At 40.4% G+C, this 18,074-nt stretch overlaps 2 protein-coding genes across 5 annotated transcripts in view; one reads left to right on the top strand and one right to left on the bottom strand.

Moving 5' to 3' along the window:
- Positions 1 to 229: 229 nt before the first annotated feature.
- On the bottom strand, positions 230 to 8,269 carry RIDA (reactive intermediate imine deaminase A homolog). The gene is made up of 6 exons (XM_036830602.1): positions 8,073 to 8,269; positions 5,770 to 5,875; positions 4,239 to 4,293; positions 2,865 to 2,933; positions 1,889 to 1,944; positions 230 to 905 (listed from the first exon to the last, which is right to left on the bottom strand). The coding sequence occupies exons 1-6, from the start codon at positions 8,135 to 8,137 to the stop codon at positions 843 to 845; spliced, it is 414 nt and encodes a 137-aa protein (XP_036686497.1). The 5' UTR covers positions 8,138 to 8,269; the 3' UTR covers positions 230 to 842.
- Positions 8,270 to 8,361: 92 nt separating this feature from the next.
- POP1 (POP1 homolog, ribonuclease P/MRP subunit) overlaps positions 8,362 to 18,074 on the top strand; it is a 41,831-nt gene continuing 32,118 nt past the window's right edge. For all 4 annotated transcript variants that reach the window (XM_036830601.1, XM_036830600.1, XM_036830598.1 and 1 more), the window contains exons 1-3: positions 8,362 to 8,436; positions 15,217 to 15,357; positions 16,840 to 17,007. In XM_036830601.1, coding sequence (XP_036686496.1) covers positions 15,219 to 15,357; positions 16,840 to 17,007 — 307 coding nt within the window. In that variant the 5' untranslated portion in view covers positions 8,362 to 8,436; positions 15,217 to 15,218. The remainder of the gene's footprint in view (positions 8,437 to 15,216; positions 15,358 to 16,839; positions 17,008 to 18,074) is intronic.

Here is an 18,074-nt window from a genome sequence, read left to right as displayed (position 1 = left end):
CTGGCAGGTGGATCCTTAACCACTGCACCACCAGGGAAGTCCTGGGACTTTTACTTTTTAATCTACGTAATTCTGTGTTGGAATTTATTCTACAAGGAGGTATTCATGTAGTAGTTTCTAAAAATGTTAAAAGACTTCAAAGAACAAACACAAAATGGTTATACATAGCCTTATTACCACGGTGTAAAAATGTAAAGGCCGAAGTAAGCTTTGAGAAAAAAAGTTGGAATTTAAACCTCATAGTTCCCCCACCTTTATTTAGGTAATAGGATTTAGTGTATACATTAAACTGTTAAAAAATAAGTGAACAGAATCACACAAAGGAAAATCTGCATGCTATTTTATTTCCATTAGAAAAATATTATCCATATAAAATTTGGTCCAGTTTCTTCTCCTTTACCTCTACCATTCAAACTTAAATGCTTTAATTTTACTCAAGTAAAAGCAGAATCATGTATCTGACATGAGAACTAAATAGTTCACATCATTAAATTAATAGAGTTTAATTGAATTAGGTGTGCTCTTTATTATTTCTCAGGAATAGTAACTCATCTTTCCTACATGCTATTTCCCTTTACTTTTATTTTTCTGAGTAACTATGTAATGTGTGTCTCTTTTCCCACATCCAGTAATATGAGTGCTACAGAAGTGTAATTTATAACATCAGTAACTAGATTCATCATTAATCTTCAACTCATGTTCAATTCCCCTTATTATATGGTATTTTCATAATAACTTCAGATATTTCAGTCAACCTTACACTTTCCAACAAATATTGTAAAAATTAAGACGTTAATTTAAAAACATTATTAAAATTCCAGGCTAAATAACACTGGGCCCACTTAGAGTGATGCTGTCACGAGAGGTCCTTGGACAGCTACTGCTTCAATCTCAACACGGCCTCCCTGTCAGGAAAATAATGAATAAATTAAGAGAGCGCCATAATACCTACTAAAAACATATGCAATTTTTAACATATGCATTTTTAACATTAAACTTATCAAAGAAGTAAAGGAGGGGGCACATGCACCAAGAATCTACAGTAGGCCAGGTTACCATGCTCAATGTGTTCGTCTATGTTAGCTCATGTGATTCCCACAGCAGCTCTGTTATCAGGGGTTCTCTCAATGCAGAGGATTGATACACTGTAGCTTAGAAAGGTTGTTTAACCCATCCCAGGACACAAAACTAAACAGCAGAGGTTCAAACCCATGTCTTATAACTCCAAGTTCGGAGCTCCTTCTATCACATTCTATACCTTAATAAATTTGATGATACTGATCATTCCAAGTAACAACAAATTAAAGCAACAAAAATACCACTCATAGAAGATAAATTTCTTTAGTGGAAAATTGCCAGAAGTCCATGAGAGCTGCTTCTTTATAGGTAGAAATACTGTGCTGCTAAGGGGCATAGGAAGAGCTTCTAGTTCGACTAGAATACCAAAGTAGGAATGGTGAGAAATCTATGAGCCATTGGTTTTCAGATGATTTTTTCTAATAGAAGGTCTAGTGTTTTTTTGTTTTTTGTTTTTGTTTTTGTTTTGGCCACGCTGCGTGGCTTGCGGGCTTAGTTCCCCGACCAAGGATCAGACCAAGGATCAGACCAAGGATCAAACCCGGGTCCTTGGCAGTGAAAGCGCAGAGTCCTAACCACTGGACTAACCGCTAGGGAATTCCCCAGATTTTTTATTATACGATAGAAAAGTAAAATTTTTACTGCAGAACTCACAGACTTGGCTCAATTTATAGTCTCTAAGTAACAGTAAAACAATACAGCTGCTATTTTACTTTTTCTCACAATTTAAGTACTCTGATTCTGTTGTGTTCATGTCCATGTGTGGCCTTGATTTTTAATTTTCTTAATTTTAAGACAAATGTGTACTTACTTTGGGCAAAGCAGCAACCTGGTAAGCAGCTCTTGCAGGAAAATTACTCTGGAAATCTAAATTTAAAAGAATTTCATTTTAGTTTTCAGATACTATGCTGAAACTCAACACTGCAGGATCAAGAATCTGGTAAGTGCTTCAGATATGTGTCAGTTCTTAGATATAAGCGACGTGGAAAAAAAGAAGCTCATACTTATATTTGTTTGATAAAATACTTTGCCATGATTCCCATGATGTTTAATATTTAAAAAAATATCTTAGTTTTCTGGGAAAAAAAATGAAAATACTCACATACTCTGACACTTTGATCTTGTTTGACATGAAGGAGGTTGTTTTTAAAGTGATAATTGTTAAGTAATGATGCCTTTTGCGTGTTATACCTTTGTCTTATCTCACCAGGTGGTAGGGATACTCATTTTCCCCACTAGGACAGCAATGTTAATAATAACAGATAACACTTACTGAGTGCTTACAACGTGCCAGCATCTGTTCTAACATGTTTACATGTTGTATTAACTCATTTAAGATTCCAACAAACTTACAAGGTTTTATCCCCATTTTGCATATGAGGAAACCAAGGCACAGAAATATTAACTAACCAGCTAATGATTCTGAGAGAGTAGAACAGAGGTGGTGGCTAGATCTTATCACAGCAAAAATAAATACAATCTATGTGTTGAAAAATGATTAGGAGGGCTTAGAAAGCCTGAGAAGGGTGTAACAAAATTAAGCTTTAGGGAAATGGATTTGTCTGGTTGTAGTATGTTATTCTAGGGAATGCAATAGAAATATCTTGGATGTTTTCATGGGGGCCACACTGTGTGTTTCTAATCAGGCTATTAATTCTTTTAGGACAGGATCTATGACCATTTCTTTTGCATCTCCCAACATTCCTAATTCATAATGGACACTTATTAAGGTTAATAGATATATTTCTCTTTAAAATGGAAAACAGTAATAAAGCCAAATTACTTACATTGTTTGTAGATGTCATTGACAGTATTGAAGTCGTTTATGTCAGCCAGCAAAACAGTTGTTTTTACCACTAGGAGATATATACATTGTCATTAGGTTTATTTAGTTATTTGGTCTAATCCAAAACGTTACTTAGAAAAACAGTACTGATGAAATAAAATTCATATTTTAAGGCAAGACAAGAAAAATTTAAACATAAAAATTTTTTCTCTGCCCATTTAGTCCTCCTCTGTCCCCTCTAGTGTGCAGTGTGCACCTGCACTGAGCATTAGCCGGACCCCTCCAACAACAGAAATACCTGCCCAACCATAACGTTCAGTTCTTCTTCTGCTGGTGCCAGCCATGTAACCCCTTAGAACATAACATTACTTACTTATGACCTTATTAATGTCACTAGCTATATTACTTGTGTTCTGCCTATTTTACAAGATTATTGTTTCTTGCATTATCAAATGTGACTGAGCCTCCCATAAATAACTAGATGACTTGAAATTATTTACCTAAAATATAGTTCTACAGGATCAATGATTATAATAGTGTAATTCTAGATATGGGAAGAAGCAACAAGAGAGAATCATTTCCTGGCTTTTGGCTACTATGAACAGAGCTTTAGTCCACTAATAGCACATTGAGTGGCATATCAGTGAAACCCTCGCCCGACCTGGGAATGAGCATTTCTAGCACCGCAAGACAAATTGGTCACGAAATGCCTCCCAAACCGTGGCTGAAATTAAGATCGAAAGAGAGGGGATTGTAAAGTAAGAATGTTGCCCACCATCCAGTTCTACAAGAACCAAGTCATTAGCCACTGCAGTCGCTGACCTACAATACATTGAGAAAGGAATTCAGGGAAAAGATCAGGGTAAGGCACTTTGTGCTCTGGGAAAACTGGCAGAACTGGCTCTCAGATATTTTCAGGAGAAAATTTTATGAACCTAGTTTTTCGCATGTTCCCATACTAAGAGAAGCACTAAAACCATTAACTAAGATATCTGTTCCTTGCGAACAGTAGTAACCTTCTACCAAGATGTGTGCCATTTTGATTGCATGTACTCCTTTGCCAAAATCATATATATTCTGGTCTTTCCCCTTACCTCTTCGCAACAGTCCTCTGATCTTTCTGTAAGTCTGCCAGGTTATAATCCTCAGGTTGGGTCAAATAAAATTTTCCATTTTTTTTCTTAGATTGACTAATGATTAATTTCTCATTGATATTATGTATATGGCTCTGGACTCTCTTGATTAAAATGGGACTGAAATTAAACCAACTTCAAATAACAAAGATATGGCATGACATATTACTGGATGCCATTTGTTCTTCAAAAAGACCAAAGAAATATCAAACAGAAATGTGAAATAATATCAAGTTGCTCACCATTCGTGAAGTCACAGCTCGCTGCTTTCAGAATTTCACCCATGTTTGTAAGAGCCTGTGAACAGAGATAAGAAAGGCCTAAGGCACTGATGCTACGTTGAAGCTTTAATTCAATTCAATTAACCGTCTTTACTAATATCTCCTTAAATAGCCTATGTTGCAGAAAAATCTCCCTTTTCTAGGAAATTCTACTCTTTGTAGGCCACCTCTATACAAGTGAATTGCTTCTTGGCTTTCTTTAATGGAATGAATCTTTCTGAAATACAGTGACAGTGAGAAGTTGCCTCCTTTTGTGAGGAAAAAGACTGAAGTCTCTTCCTCAGTGCTAGAATGGTGAAATTCTCAGCCAAAGTCCACTAAGCTAAAACAGAAATTATTACTGGGGCTCCTAATTCCATATCACTCTGAGGATAAGTATGAGCTAGTAAGCATTAAAACCTGTTTTCTTTAAAGCAATATTTGATTTTAAAAAGGTTTTTTTCCTTTTTATTAGTTTTCAATTCATTCTTCCACTTTGATTGGTCACATTATAATAGTTGATGATTTAAAAACATTAATCTTCTAAATAGGTAATACATAGGTATGACAAAATATTCAAAAGCTATAAAAAAGCATATACAGTGAAAAGATGTCTTCCACCCTTACTCCCCCTCCCCAGTTTCCTTCATCAAAGGTAACCACTGTTTCTAGTTTCTTGTATATCCTCCCAGAGACAGTCAATGCTTGTACCAACATAAATGTATGTATCCTTAGACACACACACAGATGGTAGCTTATTGTGCATGCTGTTCTGCCTCTTGGTTTTATTTTATCATATAATAATTTATCTTGGAGATCTTTCCACATGAATTTAGTTGTACAGATCTAGCATGATTTATTTAACTAGCTCCTCATGGATGGACATTTAGGTTGTTTTCTATCTTTGGATATTATAAATGACTCAGTGAATGTATTAAATTATAATTTAATTCCATTTATTGGATTAGAATTATATCTCCCATTCTTATTTAAAAAAATGTACTGCATGTAACCTTTGATATTTCTCTTTCTAACAAAATGTTGACTTTTACTTTTGTGGTGGTGGATTTTTTTTTTTTGCAGGTCATTGGCCCTGATAAAACAATTTCCCAACCCATGTGGAAGTGGCAAGATGTTTTCAATAATTCAGGGTTTTTCCCTCCCATTTTACTGAGATATAATTGACATATAACATTTATTAGTTTTAGGTATATAACATGATGATTTGATACATGTATATACTGTGAAATCATTACCACAATAAGTTTAGTTGATATCCAATAATTCAGGTTTAAGGTCACCTTGGAAAGTAAAATCATTTTTTTTTTTGGTTGTTAAATGACTCATCACATTTCCAACTTTCTACTGACATAAAACTGTCTTAAGTCAACCAGTAACTTAAAAAGTACTTATCTGATTATCTCTATAATAAACAAATCAGCCAAATGGATTCTTAATACTCAATATTAAAAAGGAGTAGAGAAGGGAACTTCAAATGTGGCAAATGACTCACTTGTTTAGCCTCTTCTGCCACCCCTCCTGGCACAAGCTGTCCACTTGCAGGATCCATGCCTAGCTGTCCTGAAATGTAAATGGTCCTGTCGACTAACACAGCCTGACTGCAATGAACAGAAATCCAGGATAAATGTAAAACATAAATATAAAATGTAAAACTCAATGCTAAAAGATTTCTTTGCTAAGACACAGAAAGAACAAAATGTAAAATAAAAAAAAATTGATAATTGGACTTCATTGAAATTAAAACCTTTTGCTTACTGAAAGACATCTTTAAGAAAATGAAAGCCCAAGTCACGGATTAGGAGAAAATATCTGCAAAACACATATTTAACAAAGGACTTGTATTCAGAATATATAAAGAACTCTTACAACTCAATAATATAAAGACAACTCAGTAAAAAATCGGCAAGTGATCTGAACAGACACTTCACTAAAGAAGACATACAAAAAGTGAAGGAGTAATGCAAACCAAAGCCATACTTATGATACCATCACACACAATAAAGCATCACTGATAGTAACAAGTATTGATGAGGATGTGGAGAAACTGGAACCTTCATACTTTGTTGGTGCGAATGCAAAATAGTACACACACTCTGGAAAATATTTTGGCAGTTTCTTAAAAATTTAAACAGGGAATTCCCTGGCGGTCCAATGGTTAGGACGCGCTTTCACTGCCGAGGGCCCTGGTTCAGTCCCTGGTAGGGGAACTAAGATCCTGCAAACTGCGAGGCGCGGCCAAAAAAAAAAAAATACAACCCAGCAACTTCTTTCTTAGACAACTACTCAAAAGAAATACGTCCGAAGACTTTACATGGATATTCAGAACAGCATTATTCATGATAGCAAAAAGGAAAAACAAAAATTAAAAAACACCCACGGATAGATCCAACTAAAGACTACATATTATTTGATTCTACTTATACAAAATTCTAGAAAAACAAACAAAAAAGCAGCAGAAAGTAGATTAGTGGCTGCCTGAGGTCAGGGGTAGGGGTGGGAATTGAACACAAACGGGTATGAGGGATTTTTTTTTTGCAAGGGGGGGTGGTTTGCGGGGGTGATGTAAATGTTCAAAAACTTGATTGTGGTAGTAGGCACAAGACTCGATACATTTACCCAAACTCATGGAACTCTACACTTAAAATGGTGAATTTTAAATGTAACTTACAACTCAATAAAGCTGTAAAACAAACAAAAGAAAGCAATGCCAAGAGCACTCTTAAGAAAGTAAGTAATTAGACAAGGTTAATCACTGCTGAAGGGTCAATTAAGGATACACTTGTGAGGGTACACTTTTCTGCAAAGTGCTTACTTTTGGAACTGATTATTTCTGTAACGAGGATACTAAATATCAGAATTAGGATAAGATCACAGGAAAATGCATAAGCTACATTGAGAACTGAAAGAGAGCCAAACACATCAACTTCAAAGGCAATTTATTTGTTTTTGGATAAAGAAAGCCCCGTCATTGTTTCTCTTAACTGTGATAAAAAATATACATCAAACATAAAATTTCCCATTTTAGGGACTTCCCTGGTGGCGCAGTGGTTAAGAATCCACCTGCTAATGCAGGGGACACAGGTTCGAGCCCTGGTCCAGGAAGATCCCACATGTCACGGAGCAACTAAGCCTGTCCGTCACAACTACTGAACCTGCGCTCTAGAGCCCGTGCGCCACAACTACTGAAGCCCGAGCGCCTAGAGCCCATGCTCCGCAACACGAGAAGCCACCGCGATGAGAAGCCCGTGCACCACAACTAAGACCTAACACAGCCATAAATAAATAAATAAATAAATTTATATAAAAATAAAATTTACCATTTTAAGGTACACAATTCAATGGCATTAAATGTTTAAAAATTTTTTTTGATAAAGAAAACAATATCAATTTAAATTCAGAAGTAAAATTTGTTTTACCCCATTTCACGGTTATTTAGAAAACAAGATATTCTCATTTCTAATTTTCTAGTTCCCTATAGTTTGTTTTCCAACATGCTCCCAACTTTCCTATCTTTCATTTCATGGCATTTCCCCTGATTTGCAGACCGTTATCTTTTTTCTTTATAATTTTAAATACAAAATATATAATTTTATAACACATAGTAGGTCTCTCGGTGGGCTTTCCGCTTTCCCGGGTTCCGTTTCCGGGTTCAGCATGTTGTATGAGGTTGCCCGGTGAACCCCAAAGGCCCGCCGCAGCTCGGACCCGGACTGGCCCAAGCCCCCAACTTCCGACCCCACAACCTCCGACCCCACCGGCCCCGCGTCCTTCTCAGCTCCCAGAGGCCTCCTGTACCTGTAGGGACCAATGGCCGCTGGGGCTTTCGCGGTGCTGATGACCTTTCTGATCAAAGATGACATGGCTAATCCTTTTCCCTTGCCGCCCCTCGGAGACAACTACCCCGTATACGGCTCCTACTCGCGTCTCACGGGTCTAAACAGCTGGGGCTAGAATCCCTGCTTTAAAGAGTCGCTGGTTGGCGGGGGAGGGGGGCTTCGCTCGGCATTCTGGGAGTTGTAGTTTCCGTGCGACTCCGGGCCACGTGGAGGCCGCAGTCACAGTGGCGCATGCGCCCTCCAGCTCTCTCGGCGCTCACGTCGCGTCGGAGACTGTGGTAGAACATTGTCATCCTGACCTGGGACCACGGAGCGTCTGGCAGGTAGGTCGTGAGGGGCTGGCGTCCGCCAGGGTTTGCAAGTATGGGGGAGTGTGTGTGGCGGTCCCCACCGGCGCCCCAGTACTGGCCGGGCTCCCCTCGGATTCTCTCCCTCACACCCAGCTGACCTACTCTTCTTCTCTTGCTGCCTGCGCAGGGGCCCCTCTTCCTGCATGGCACCTCTTTCTGTTATCCAAGAACTGGGTTCACGTCTTGGTGGGTGTCAAGACAAACAAAACTAAACAAAACCAAAAAAAACCAACCAATACAAAGATCAGGAGAAGGAAGGATTTATTACTTGCTGCAAGTAAGGAGAACACCGGGGATCTTTCCCAAAGCAGTATCTCCCCAACAGAAAAATTGTGGAAGTTTTAAGCTAAGGATACATGCATATTCATGAAGGGGCTCCAGCAGAGGGGAATTCAGCATTGTATTGTGGCAAAGGTCAACAGTGTCCAAGCTTTAGTTGAAACCACGAGGGTCATAAGAAAGGTCAACATCATCATCAGTTAGGTTCTGTTGATCTGGTGACTGAGTGCCCGAGGGGGTTCAGATTATGCAAAACAGGTCAAGAAAGTGCTTCAGGCTAACCTTTGTCATGGAAATAGAAATGGGAGTTTACAACTGATTTTTACTATTGTTACTTCTCTTGCCTGATAACAGTCGTTTGTTCTTTAGTTCCCTTAAGATCACTATTACTGAGACCTGTTTAAAGGCAAGCATTGTGGCCAGACTTAGATCACCAAATGGCTTGGGCCAAAAATGGCTTCTCTTATGTCAAGAAATCCATGCCTGGTTCTCTTTCTCCGGGGACCCCCTACTTCATCTACTTACACTTCAGCCCCTGTGACTGAGCCCACTGTGTCTGTCATTTCTCTGCATTGCCCCTCCGGGCAGAGGCCGTCCTGGGAGCAGGCTTGCACATCTTAAAGGAATAAGATGGGTCATTGAGGGGACCACAGTGAGACCTGGGCATTGTTCACCTCTCCCCTCCCATGCTCCCTTCTCTGGGAGAGCTCCCCAAGATTTTCAAGGTGTCTCTGCGTTCCCTTTCTATCTCAGCAGAAGCCTAGCGACTGGGATCTGATTTCAGGTAGGAGATTATAGGTCTTGGTGCAGCAAATGGCCCCAGAGCTGTTCTCTTGGCAGATATTCGGTCATGCTGTATCAGAAGCGGTGGCACTTGGCTAAGTATTTTTTACTGTTAATATACGCACTAGGGCTTCCCTGGTGGCGCAGTGGTTGAGAATCTGCCTGCCAATGCAGGGGACACGGGTTCGAGCCCTGGTCTGGGAAGATCCCACATGCCGCGGAGCAGCTGGGCCCGTGAGCCACAATTACTGAGCTTGCGCATCTGGAGCCTGTGCTCGGCAACAAGAGAGGCCGCGATAGTGAGAGGCCCGCGCACCGCGATGAAGAGTGGCCCCCGCTTGCCACAACTAGAGAAAGCCCTCGCACAGAAACGAAGACCCAACACAGCCATAAATAAATAAATAAATAAATAGATAGATAGATAGAAATGACAAAATTTAATTAAAAAAAAAATAAAGAATCTGCCTGCCAATGCAGGGGACACAGGTTCGATCCCTGGCCCAGGAAGATCCCACATGCCGTGGAGCAACTGAGCCCGTGCGCCACAACTACTGAGCCTGCGCTCTAGAGCCCACGAGCCACAACTACTGAAGCCCACGCCTAGAGCCCGTGCTCGGCAACAAGAGAAGCCAGTGCAGTGAAGCCCGCGCACCACGACAAAGAGTAGCCCCCGCTCGCCGCAACTAGAGAAAGCCTGCGCGCGGCAGCGAGGACCCAACGCAGTTAAAAAAAAAAAAAAAAAAATATATATATATATACGCACTATAGGCACGTTTCACTCCATTTATGCATGCACATGTACATTCAACAAGTATATATATTGAGTCCCTGCTTTGTGCAAGGCTAGGTCCTGGAGATGCAGCAGTGAAAAAGACTGGCAAAATCCCTGCCCTACCCTGCTTCTGAAACGGAATATAAGAAAATCCTCGTTATTCCCCCTCATTTTGTTCTACATACTGCTAAGGTTTTGGCTTTCCAACTTCTGGCTTTTTCATTGGTTTAGAGTTTTGGCCTCCCCTTGCCTACTCAGTTTTATCCCCTTCTACTGTCTCTTCCCGTTCTAGTCTAGTCATCCAGCATCCTCACTCCTGACTTCACAAAGCAGATTCCTGAATACTTTCTTCCCTAAGTTCCAACTAGTGAAATCCTATTTTCTCATTGACTTTTCCTGCAGATTCACACTTTTTCTTTCCCTTATCCAGTTTCCTATTGTGCTATACTGCAAAATTTAGTCTCTTATTATATGTGGTCTTATTCTTTAAGTTTTTTTTTTTTTATTTATTTTATTTTTAATTTATTTTTATTTATTTAATTTATTTATTTTTAATTTATTTTATTTTTGTTTACTTATTTACTTATTTTACTTATTTTACTTGTTTACTTATTTTACTTGTTTACTTATTTACTTATTTACTTATTTTTGGCTGCGTTGGTTCTCTAGTTGCGGCGAACGGGGGCTACTCTTAGTTGCAGTGCGCGGGCTTCTCATTGCGGTGGCTTCTCCTGTTGCGGAGCACAGGCTCTAGGCACGTGGGCTCCAGTAGTTGTGGCACACGGCCCTGGTAGTTCTGTCCTGTGGGCTCTAGAGCGCAGGCTCAGTAGTTGTGGTGCACGGACTTAGTTGCTCCGTGGCATGTGGGATCTTCCTGGACCAGGGCATGAACCCGTGTCCCCTGCATTGGCAGGCAGATTCTTAACCACTGCGCCACCAGGAAAGTCCCCAAGTTTTCTTTGTTTTAAAAATAGTGAATAGAGCCAGACTGCCCGGTTTGAATCCCAGTACAACGACAAGCTTCGTGTGACCTCTCTGTGCTTCAGTTTCTTCATTTATGAAATGAGGATAGTGCTAGTACTTACCTCATGGAGTTGTGAGACTGGATGAGTGAGGCATGGGGAATAGTGCCTGACACAGGAAGTTCTCAGTAAGTGTTGGCTGCCTGAGATGACTAATTCTTTAAGGACGGAGGCCGAATCCGTGTACTACTTTGGTATACGCACAGCCCAAAGCTATTATGCACATAGCAGGTACCCAAAAGCTTGTTAAGTTTGATTAAACTGGATAATTAGGAGGTGTTTTTAACTTCCAAAACAGTTCACCATATGATTCTTTAAATAAGGTGCTTTCTTGGAGCATTACAAATAATTAAACTTGAGTGAAATATTTCTTGTGAAACAACATACCTGTATTCATAAGGCAGACTTTATATTAAGTCTGAGTCACCAGTTTTTTAGATTGAAAGAAATCAGACATAACCCTTTTAATCCCCAGGTTTTCAAACCAGAGTCCACTCTACCAAAGGGTGTGTCTGATCAACCAGGGGATCATATGCTGTATGAGAAAACATGACATGTCCAATTTGAAGATTTGGGAGAAAACACTTTTATAAAGCCTGACACATATTTAGTGCTCATTAAAATTTTGACTAAATGGATATGAAAACAAACACAAACTGTGACTATTAGGAGTAGATGTAAAGTTCACATGAATGTTAAGGTAAGAGTTAAGATTCCTTCTGGAAGCTATTTTAAACTAAATCCTCAGACTTGATAAGGATGTATTCTATATTCATTCTCTCCTGCTGTCAGAACTGTTTGAGGATCATTGCTAGTTCAATCTGCTAATTTTTTGCTCTCGAACCTAAGCTCAGAGATGTGACTTCTGAAGGTTACCCTAACCCTGGTGTCCCACCCAGGGTTCCCAGGTAGTGCTCTGTTTTGCTGGGCAAGTTCTGATTTAAGCAGGTGGATTAAATTGTTTTGTAGGATAATTTTGAATGGTTCTTAATACAGACTGATCTGAATCGTGTCCTTCACTAGCCAACAAGCTCTGTAGAACTCCATTTACCTCCTACATATTTTTTAGTTTGAAAAATGTTTTGGGGTGTAGATCTGGTTGTCTTTCATTTAGGTCAAAGCAGAATGGAGTGAGAAAGTGAAATGACATAAGTCTCTGTTATTTCATTCATTATTTAAGAATAAGAGCTACCATAAACTGAGCCCTTAGTTTATGCAAAGCCCCATGATTTGTGTTATGTACATTACCTTATTTAACACTCATAGCAACCTGCTGATTATTCCCATTTATAGAAGGAGAGACCGAAGCTCAAAGAGGGAAAGTAACTTTCCTAAGATTATACAACTAAAAAGTGTTAAGGAAGATAGTGAAGGCTCTTAAACACTATGCCACATAGGTTACTCTTAATTTTGCATGAAGTCTTGCATTGGAAAGGTGGTAAGTGAATGGAAGGTAGTTAATTCAGTGCTACTTATTGGACGTGGTGCAAATCCGGATGTGGCATTTGAAAGTTTGTGCGGGTGTTTTGGTCGGCATAATGATTGGGGTAACACTGCTGCCATTTACTGGGCAGGGGTCAGGGATGTTAGCCATCCTGCAGGGTGCAGTACCTGACTCTGCTTTGCATGAAAGCATCGGCTTCATGGATTTAATATACACTGAATTTTCCAGGAATACAATAAATTAGGCAAGATTGTATTTTTTTTTAAATTTTGTACTTTACCAAAGAGTGTTTACCAATTTGGGAAATTATGTCGCCAGTGGCATTACTACCTTCTCTTAGAGGTACTAGTACAAGACACCGGTATTACTTTGCCTCTGTAGCTGTTGCAGACATGTAATCCTTTTTTTTTTTTTTTTTTTTTTTAAAAAGAGCCTCTGTTTTTTTTTTTTTTTTTTAAATTTTATTTATTTATTTTATTTATGGCTGTGTTGGGTCTTCGTTTCTGTGCCAGGGCTTTCTCCAGCTGTGGCAAGCGGGGGCCACTCTTCATCGCGGTGCGCGGGCCTCTCACTATCGCGGCCTCTCTCGTTGCGGAGCACAGGCTCCAGACGCGCAGGCTCAGTAATTGTGGCTCACGGGCCCAGTTGCTCCGCGGCATGTGGGATCTTCCCAGACCAGGGCTCGAACCCGTGTCCCCCGCATTGGCAGGCAGATTCTCAACCACTGCGCCACCAGGGAAGCCCAGTAATCCTTTTTTTAAAAATAAATTTATTTATTTATTTTTGGCTGCGTTGGGTCTTCATTGCTGCTCACGGGCTTCTCATTGCGGTGGCTTCCCTTGTTGCAGAGCACGGGCTCTAGGTGCGCGGGCTTCAGTAGTTGTGGCACACAGGCTTCAGTAGTTGTGGCTCACGGGCTCTAGAGCACAGGCTCAGTAGTTGTGGCCCACAGGCTTAGTTGCTCCGCAGCATGTGGGATCTTCCCGGACCAGGGCTCGAACCCGTGTCCCCTGCATTGGCAGGCAGATTCTCAACCACTGTGCCACCAGGGAAGCCCCAGACATGTAATTCTATGTTTAGGTATGAGTAAAGACTAGTGTTAAAACATTTAAATGCTTGGAGAATAGCTTGGTTCTGCTACTCTGAGCTTCCCAGCCTCCTAGTGTCCCCCTTTTCCTGCAGGACCATTCCCTGTGTCTGACCTCCCTACAGTCAGCAAGGAAAGAGTTAATGACTGTTGCATGGGGGCTTCAGGACCTTTCTCCAGCTCTACAGATTGTGCCTGTGCCTGTGTTGGTGCCTGTGTCAGTGATTATCTCCCTGGGTTGAAAATATCTCTATTTCATAATGCCATCTAGTTATGGTGAAATATTTACATACAGAAAATAGATATTATTTTATTAGAATTACTTTTAGGGGGCTTCCCTGGTGGCGCAGTGGTTGAGAATCTGCCTGCCAATGCAGGGGACACGGGTTCGAGCCCTGGTCTGGGAAGATCCCACATGCCGCGGAGCAACTGGGCCCGTGAGCCACAACTACTGAGCCTGCGCGTCTGGAGCCTGTGCTCCACAACAAGAGAGGCCATGACAGTGAGAGGCCCGCGCACCGTGATGAAGAGTGGCCCCCACTTGCCACAACTAGAGAAAGCCCTCGCACAGAACGAAGACCCAACACAGCCATAAATAAATAAATAATTAAAAAAAAAAAAAGAATTACTTTTAGTTCTCCTTTACATCACAATGAGGACACATATTGTAGGACATGTTTTGATAAAAGTTATGTGTCTAGTAGGTTACGTAATTAATGAATTTCATTTAAAAACAGGTGTTCAAACTATTCAGTTAAAGAAAGGGGGCATTGAGTTTGAGAGTTGAGAAACTACTGTGTAATTAGGCTCTACTAGGTTTTTGTCCTTTGTCCTTCTTACTTCAAACTGAAATCTTTTTGCTATTCTAAATTAAAGGTACACCTGGCCTCATCTCAGCAGTAGAAATGAAAACATCCATAATTAATGTTCAGTTTTTGGTGAGGTTACCACATATCTGAATAGTGTGTCCCATATTTCATTGATTCATGTGACTCGTTTCACCTAAGAGTTTTGATAAACAGGTTTAGCTAATTTAATTTTTTTTACCGTGGCATAGGGATCTTATCTCACACTTCATTTTTCATTCTTCCAACAGACTTTATGCAGTGTCAACACTGGTATGTGACTTAATTATTTGACAGTGCAAAACAAAATTATTATTTTCTGTTGAATCGGGCTTGGGGTCCTTGCTGTAGATCAGTATCATGATAACATTTTGATATCATTAATCCAGCTATAATAAATGGAGATTTATTATACTGAAGAATCAAATTTTGAGTCACATGAACATTTATTCATTACATTTATTTTTATTTTTGAAAGGAAGTTCCTTCTCCCTGTACTAAATTTATTACTTTCTTTCCAGAAATGTCTAATGCAAAAGAAAGGAAACATGCTAAGAAAATGAGAAACCAGCCCACCAATGTGACTTTATCCTCTGGCTTTGTGGCTGATAGTGGTGTAAAGTACCATAATGGAGGTGGAAAACCTTTCCAGACTCAAAAAGGTAAGATATACATGGTGCTCTCTACACATACTTCCATTTGGATCAGATTGCTCTTGTCAGCTCCTTTTGATAGTCATAATCTAAATGATAAAGGAGTTGAGTTAAAAATAGATACAGTTGACCCTCATTATTTGCAAGTTTTGTATTTGCAAATTCACCTAGTTGCTAAATTTGTAACCCCAAACTTAGTACTCATGGCACTTTGATGGTCATTCGCGGAGGTGCAAAGAGTGGGAAAAATTTTGAGTCACCTGACGTGGGTATTCCCAGTGGAGGTTCCCAGTGCCTTCCTGCTTCAGCTTCTTACGGAGATGACCGGAGGAAGGAGACTGGTGGGACAGGGCAGTGTAGTGCAAGAAGCTCCAGCTCTCACCGGGGTTTGAATTCCGATTGTGGGGCAGCCTCAGGCAGGTCACTTAACACTTCTGAACCTCATTTTCTCTTTGTAAGAGAAAGGAAGTAGAATCTACTAGGATGAGTTGCTCTTACGATTTAAGATCATAATCTCTGTGAGATGTATATATACATACATACATAGATACATACTTATTTTCTCTAGGAGCAGTGGTTCAGTGTTCACTAGTTCAGTGTTGGCTGTGACTTTCTAGAACATAACTGCTGGGAATAATGAGAATTGGCTGTAGGTATTTTAGAGCTGATATATTTTATCTGTACCTTAACAGTTATTATTAAATGACACTTCTATATTTCCTAAAAGAAATGCAGTGCATTCATCTTATCTGCGTTTAACTTGTGTGCTGATTTTAGAACCTTGTAAGTGATATGAAGGGGATAGCTGTTCATCAGGCAGCAATAGAAAATTGATTCAGATCCAACATTGATGCCCACTGTGCTAATGAGAAGCTGTAGCACACATTATCTCATTTAAACCTCACAATGACAGACCTTGCAACATGTTTCATGATTATAGGGGCTTTATAATTATCACTGCCATGGAAATAAGCAGGAAGGCTGTAAAATTCTCTACTGATCTTTCCCTGTATTCATAGAGATATTGTGTTAAAGTCAGAATGGTTTGAATGCCTAGACATTTGTATAGAGACTCTGCTTTTATTTCTTTCTTAGCATAGTGGCTCTCAACTTGAGTGTGCCAGAGCATTATGATGAAAGACTGAGTATGCAAAATCATGTGGATTATAGTATTTAAGGGAGCTTAGGTGTAAAAGCCACATTGCACTATTTATATGGAGAAAATTTCCCTCGTATCTGTTATACCCAAGGTTCTTTCATGTGTCACACTGACATGATTAGCTAGTGTGCTGCCTCCTAGCTATGTGACCTTGGGCAAGTCAACTCACCTCCCTGCCTGAGATCCCTCCTCCTTAAGGGGAGGACAGTAATAGCCACTTACAGGGTGGTTGCAGGATTAAAAACCTGATCAGTTTTCACCCAACACTCTAATCCTTATCTCTGATAAAAGTGACGTTTTTCTTTCTGTTTTCTTTTTTGAAAATGTACTAGAGCCTCATTCTGGAACTTCACGACAGCGGCAAACCAGAACGACCCACCATTCACTGGCCGAATCTGATGCGAAGGAGCAGTCTTCCTCCAGGGTAACCTTTAAAAAAAAGGGAGGATGGAAAGCAGGTCCCGAGGGCACTTCTCAGGAGATTCCCAAGTATATAACCGGTAGGTATTTGTACGGAAGCCAAGTTTGATTGTACCGGGAGCTCTGTTTCTCCTGCAGCCAGATTTCTAATGCCTTCTCTCCGCCGGGGCCTTGGCCCTGCCTCCCCGTCTCTCTCCTCCCCTCCGTCCACATGGGCGCATCTCACCTCCAGCCTGGACTCAGGCCAGCGCCTCCCTGGGCCTGCTAGCTCTCCCTCCTTCGGGCTCCCTCCTCTCTCTTACTGTCTTCTTAGAGGTTCTGATTTGTGAGCTGTTCTTTTTTGTCTTAAAGTCGTCTCTGCCACCCCCTCCCCCCTTTTTAAAAAATATAAAACACTATCCACACTCCTCAGCACAGCATCTCCAAAGATAAAACCCAACTTAACGCACTCTGAGGGCAGCCAAGACCTGTAAGTACCTGTCTCCAGGCCCTTTCCAGTCTCATTTCCCAATACCCCCCTTCACGCTCACCCCTCACTACCTGGTAACCCTGTATTCCTTGTACACACCTTAAGCGTGCCTTCTGGTGTTTCTTTATGCCTTCTTGGAGGAATTCACTTAAATTTCTCCAGTGCTCTGTTTATTATTCAGAAAAAATAGTCTATTTTTCAATAAAGAAAACTAAAAATAGGTATGGTCACATATTTGTAAAAAAACAGGAAATATTAAGGAAGAAAACCCCTGGAGTCAAAATCATTTAAAATTTTGTTTTTTCTTTGTTTTCTTGTGGGATTATTACACTTAAGAATGGTTGTGATTATATTGCATGTAGCTTTCTATTTTTATTATTTTTTTAATAAATTTATTTATTTTATTTATTTTTGGCTGCATTGGGACTTCGTTGCTGCACGCGGGCTTTCTCTAGTTGCAGCGAGCGGGGGCTCCTGTTCGTTGCGGTGCGCCGGCTTCTCATTGCGGTGGCTTCTCTTGTTGCGGAGCACGGGCTCTAGGCATGCGAGCTTCAGTAGTTGTGGCACATGGGCTCAGTAGTTGTGGCACGTAGGCTCAGTAGTTGTGGTGCATGGGCTTAGTTGCTCCGCAGCACGTGGGATCTTCCTGGACCAGGGCTCAAACATGTGTCCCCGGCA

This window comes from Balaenoptera musculus, chromosome 17 (genome assembly GCF_009873245.2).
Source record: "Balaenoptera musculus isolate JJ_BM4_2016_0621 chromosome 17, mBalMus1.pri.v3, whole genome shotgun sequence".
NCBI lineage: Eukaryota > Metazoa > Chordata > Mammalia > Artiodactyla > Balaenopteridae > Balaenoptera > Balaenoptera musculus.
This window is presented reverse-complemented; position numbering and strand designations above follow the sequence as displayed.

Excerpts from the sequence above, each read along its gene's own strand:
- RIDA (XM_036830602.1), bottom strand. The coding sequence starts at position 8,137 with ATGTCATCTTTGATCAGAAAGGTCATCAGCACCGCGAAAGCCCCAGCG. Across the intron at positions 5,876-8,072 it reads GCGGCCATTGGTCCCTACAG|TCAGGCTGTGTTAGTCGACA; the intron begins GTACAGGAGGCC and ends TGTTCATTGCAG. Across the intron at positions 2,934-4,238 it reads GAGCTGTGACTTCACGAATG|TGGTAAAAACAACTGTTTTG; the intron begins GTGAGCAACTTG and ends TATATCTCCTAG.